Below are 5371 nucleotides of genomic sequence, written 5' to 3'. Positions count from 1 at the left end.
CTTATTACCCAAATATAACATATTGTTCCCTTATACCTACATGTACGTTCTTTATAGGTACACTATAATTGCATAAACATACACCGTAAATTCAGTTTACTTACGTAGTTCTTTGCGGGTTGTAATCTAAAGCGTTACCAAGTAATGTTTGTAGTTATATGTACAGTTTTTTAATGACCTGTGCAGATCAACGCAAAATGTTTAGTCTTTACAAGCATTGACAACAAAGTTATAAATAACAAAGGTAGAGTAGTGAATATCTTTGTTTTATCAGGATATTACTCCACAGGATTCTTTTATTAAACATGATTAGTAGATCTGTGGTTTGTGGTTGTAAAGAATGCTCACTTGCGGTTATTGCAGAGCTCTATAAGAAGAGCTCTACAGACTTCTGAGGATCACTGAGGTTCAGATTCTGAAAGCTGCGTCTTCACGCTGGTTAGAGATCCTCTGCTAAGATGCTCCGCAACATCTTTCTTGTCACCTTGCTCGTATATGCAGGTAAAATAATCACTAATTCAGTTCTAAAATGACTTGTATTCTCTGTTAGGAATTGTTTTTTTTTTTTTTTTTTTTTTGCTTTAATCATTTGTTTTAACATTAATTATTGTCAATTATTTGTAGTCTGCGCAACTCATTGGGAGATTCGTGAAGTGGGCTCTGCTGAGGACCAGGATGAAGAGATCTCTGTAAGCATCTCCTGATGACAATAATACGTGTATACTTTAAAATAATGAACGTATGCAAATGACTGATGCACATATGACCTCACAAGAGATCATTTTGCAAAGAGTCATTTGCATCAAATTGCATGAGATTAACTGGTATTGATAGATGACTAACTATAATCAGCATCGACAAATACAGATTGTGTCAAAGTTGTCTGAAAGTGTTAAATTTAAAAATATTGTGTCGATAATGAAGGAGGACAAAGTTTATAGCATTGTCTCCTTGAGTGCAGAGAGATTTGTAGACTGGCTTCTGCTGTATTCTTATCTCTGTTATTGTTACTGTTAGAGTTGGGGTACTCGGACTCGTACTCGGACTCGAGTCCGGTCTCGAGTACAATTTTTAGGCGACTCGGACTTGTCACGGACTCGGATGCATTTTCACTCGGACTTGACTCGGACTCAAGCCTTTCGGACTCGGAAAATATCCCGAGTCCGTCCGAGTCCAGAGACAGTTGACGGAATGTCACTGACTCGATGCATTATCACGAAAGTCTTGTCTACTTGAAAGATCATAAAAATCTAATTCTTTTCATTTTTAAGGTATTGTTTTCGTTATAATGTACTGATTCAAATTAGTAATCAATAATAATTGTTAATTTTACTACTCGGCAACTCTGGTGCTGGCGCGGACGGAGCGGGCGCGGGCGCATCAGGCGCAATCATCAAACATATTTCAAAGGAAGCCGGCGCCACATTCCCTACCGTCTTTACTATGTGTTTTGAGCGAATATTTGCATTTATTCACATACGATTGAATTAGAAATGGTGGCCTGTCATGATTTTGGCTAATGCAGGACACTGAATGATGCGCATCAGAGGGAAATTAGAACTGACTGATTAAAAAATGGGTATCCGCAGGTACTGCACTACACCACTAAATATTACCCTACTAAATAGTATTAACACAGGCGTAACTCCCTTCAAACTTGATCTGGAATGTCTTTTTTCTGTCACAACTTCTCGAACAGGTGAACACACATACACAAATGAAATCGTTTGCCTGAAAAAAGTATTTAGAACAGTTTCATATTTTAGAAAATGTAGTTAATATTTGCCTCATTATTGATTCATCTCATCCACCCGCGACCCACCCGCAAATAATCAGAATGCATTTTTTTTATTACCCGACCCACCCGACCCGCGGATATAACCGCCATCCGCGCATCACTAGTGCGCGCACACTCAAAGCGCGATCACAGAACGCGCCTCTCAGTCAGTGTGTGAATACAAAGTTCTCTTTCGCTTTTAATAGGTTCTGTTATTGCTACACACATGCTCGTATTGGAGACTATTCATGTAAATTAAGTCGATTTTGTCTCAAGTAAACCTGAACAGTTGGGAGAAACACTGATGCGTCAAAATATTTGATCTGTGCGTCAGATCTTAAAGCGACAGCAGCGTAAACCTGCAGCAGCAGACCACGTCAAACAATAATCAAACAACAAAAGAAAAAGAGAAAATCACTTACTGTTCTTGACTGAATCACGTATTAACTGTAATAAGTTAGAATTTTCTTTAATGTATACAGTGAAGATTTTGCAGTGTTTTATTTTAACATTTATTACTTGATGAAATGTCTGTATCTATTTCTGTAATAGCCTTTATATAGACCTACATACAAAAACTTACAAAAAACCCTACAATTCTATTTTAAAAGAAAGATTCTATTTTAAAAAATATTATTTAATTTGTATTTTTGATTAATATATGTATTAATACTTTTGCTTGTAAGTAATACTTGGAGTGTTTACTTGCCTTGAGCTCGAGAATGTTTTACTTACATTAGTTGATTAGTTTTTTTCTGTATTTAAACATGGTGGCAGTTTCTAGCTTGAAAGAAAAATAATTTTTCCAACATCTTTGCAGCAACAGTTTTTATGGGTCCAAAACTATCTTGGTTGTGCATGATTTTCTAATAATTAAATGGCCCATCATCAATTATTCCTTATATAATGTAATTTATTGTAATTAATGTAACTATAAATGCATTCAAAAATAAAACAGGTGTGAGTTTGCTGTGACTTATGGAAAGTATATGTAGGGCTTTTTACACAGTGTGTACCATTGTAAAGACTAGGTTTATCCCTCACAGCCTCATTTTTATTCAAGAAAAAAAAAGTCATATACAACCCAAAACACACACAGCCACAATCAGAAATAAAAGAGGTGCTGCAAGAGGCTCTTAAGGTCCCATTCACCAAGATACCTACTCCCTTGAATTTATACATTTACTACATCGATGCATAAAGTCAAGTTCCGCCCTATAATTTTTCACATTCTAAAACCTTTCACTCTAAAATATGTCACATTACATAGATCAGCCATAACTTCTGTCACATGACTTTAAGTTTGCTAAGCAGAGCATGGACACTTATGAGATGTTGTGAAATCAAAATCAAAATGGCAAGATCCACTAGAGGTTTGCTTTTCTTACATTTCAACTGACATTGCATTTTTCTAGTTGGAAAGGTTAAAAACAGGGGTGCCCAAACTCAGTCCTGGTCCTTGGTTTAGCTCCAACTTGCCTCAACACACCTGCCAGGGGGTTTCTAGTATGCCTAGTATAAGCTTGATTAGCTGGTTCAGGTGTGTGTAATTGGGGCTGGAGCTAAAATCTGTAGGACACCTCCCTCCAGGACCGAGTTTGGGCACCCCTGGATTAGAACATTGTTAAGATACTGACAAACAGTAGTGTTTTCTTGGATTCGGACGGACTCGACTCGGACTCAGCCCTTTGGGACTCGGACTTGAGTCCGACTCAGCCCATTTTGGACTCGGACTCGTCTCGGACTCGATTGGTAAAAGACTTGACTCGGACTCGACTTAGGTGGACTCGAACCCAACACTAGTTACTGTTTCAAATTTATTTCACGTTGTGATGTTTTTCAGGCTGATGACATGATGAAAGAGCAGATATTTCTGTGCAGTGCATGCAAAACACTTATTGCGATGGTGAAAAATATGATCCCAGCCCATGCAACGCCGGTGAGTGTCATGATTAATGCCACATTAATGAACTGACTGTGCCTTTCATAATAGCTTTGACTAAATACATTATTTCCCCTCAGGTTCAAATTAAAGGCATACTGGAATACTTCTGTGGGAAAATGTGGCTGCTGAGAGGTACATGCCTGAATATAGTTCGACAGCATCTACACGATCTGGTCGATGAGCTGATGAAGAATGATAGCACAAATGCTGTTTGTACTAAAATTCATGTCTGCTAGTAGGAACCACAGAAATACCTACTCCAAAAGTTTATAATCATTGTTCATTGTCGTACGTGATCAAGCTTGTGACAATTTCTAAATGAGAATAAATGATTACTGTGGAAGCATTATAAAAAACAAAAAAAAAAAATTGTGAAAACAAAATAAAATATATGAATAAAACAATAATTTGTGTGTTTTTTTTTTTTTTTTTTTTACTGTTTTCTAATTATTAAGCTAAATCAAAATAAATAAACAGAATAAATGGTATCTAAATATTTAGAGACGATATTCTCAATAAATAAATAAATAATATCTTTCATCGCACTGCTTTGTAAGTGAGGCCTAAATTAAATCTTTTTTTTTTAACAAGCTCATTTTTCCACTAATGACTACAGATGTTTTTAGATAAGAGCACTGAAATGAAATTAATCAAATTAAACTGAAACTAAACTGAAAACTATATGTTTAAATCTTAAGTCAACTATGCTGCTTGCAGAATGTATATCAGTCCACTATGACAGATGTGAATGAAATATAGACATAGTTTCAGATAAATGAAGGGTTCTTGTGGCTAATCACGAGACTTCTGCCATATCTAGGACAGAGTTCCTACCACAGTTGTATACTTTCACACCATTTAAAGGGCCATGCCTGATCTGATAATGCCATTTCTGACTTGATGTCATGATCCTGGTCTTTGTTTTCTGTATCCGTGTTTAAGGACTTTAATTTTGTAGTTTTTGTGTCTTATTGTTCACTGTCTCCCTGCCTCTCTGTTCCCTTGTTTGTGGCCATGGATGTTAATTGAACCACACCCACTTCCTCATTAGTCACCCCGGTTACCAATTAGATCATTACCTCTGCCCTGTGTATAAATAGTCCTTGGCTTTCCCTTGTATTTTGTCAGTTGTTAATGTCTGTAATGGTTGCTTTCTGTTCTTGTCTGGTTTCTCAGTGTCTCCCGTTTTGGATTATTTGTTGTTTTTTTTCTTGGACTTTCAATAAACAGATCCTCACCTCATCCTGCCTCAGCTCCGCTTCGTTACACTTGAGTTTAGAACTTTATTTTTAAAGAAATAAATACTTTAGAAGTTTATAACATACTTTATTACTTTATATTATTTTCTATTACATTTTCTATTCATCAATGAATCCTGAAAGAAAGTGTATCATGGTTTCCACAAAAATAATAACTGATTTCAACACCGATAATAATCAGAAATGTTTCTTGAACAGCAAATCAGCATAGAATGATTTCTGCAGGATCATGTGATATTAAAGACTGGCATAATGATGTTGAACATTCAGCTTTGCATCATGGGAATAAATTCCATTTTAAAATATATTCAAATAGAAAAGTATTTGTAATAATATTTCACAATTTTACTGTTTATATTGTATTATTAATCAAATAAATCGATCTTTGGT

At 35.8% G+C, this 5371-nt stretch overlaps 1 protein-coding gene across 1 annotated transcript; it reads left to right on the top strand.

Moving 5' to 3' along the window:
* The first annotated feature begins 333 nt into the window (after positions 1-333).
* LOC127158373 (antimicrobial peptide NK-lysin) lies at positions 334-4964 on the top strand. Its single transcript, XM_051101536.1, has 4 exons — positions 334-501; positions 625-689; positions 3621-3716; positions 3800-4964. The coding sequence occupies exons 1-4, from the start codon at positions 459-461 to the stop codon at positions 3956-3958; spliced, it is 363 nt and encodes a 120-aa protein (XP_050957493.1). The 5' UTR covers positions 334-458; the 3' UTR covers positions 3959-4964.
* The last annotated feature ends 407 nt before the right edge of the window (positions 4965-5371 follow it).

The sequence above is a fragment of the Labeo rohita genome, unplaced genomic scaffold (genome assembly GCF_022985175.1).
Source record: "Labeo rohita strain BAU-BD-2019 unplaced genomic scaffold, IGBB_LRoh.1.0 scaffold_1482, whole genome shotgun sequence".
In the NCBI taxonomy this organism is placed as follows: domain Eukaryota; kingdom Metazoa; phylum Chordata; class Actinopteri; order Cypriniformes; family Cyprinidae; genus Labeo; species Labeo rohita.
The sequence above is the reverse complement of the archived record's forward strand: the minus strand, read 5'-3'. Positions and strand labels throughout refer to the sequence as shown.

Excerpts from the sequence above, each read along its gene's own strand:
- LOC127158373 (XM_051101536.1), top strand. The coding sequence starts at position 459 with ATGCTCCGCAACATCTTTCTTGTCACCTTGCTCGTATATGCAG. Across the intron at positions 502-624 it reads CACCTTGCTCGTATATGCAG|TCTGCGCAACTCATTGGGAG; the intron begins GTAAAATAATCA and ends AATTATTTGTAG. Across the intron at positions 690-3,620 it reads ACCAGGATGAAGAGATCTCT|GCTGATGACATGATGAAAGA; the intron begins GTAAGCATCTCC and ends GATGTTTTTCAG.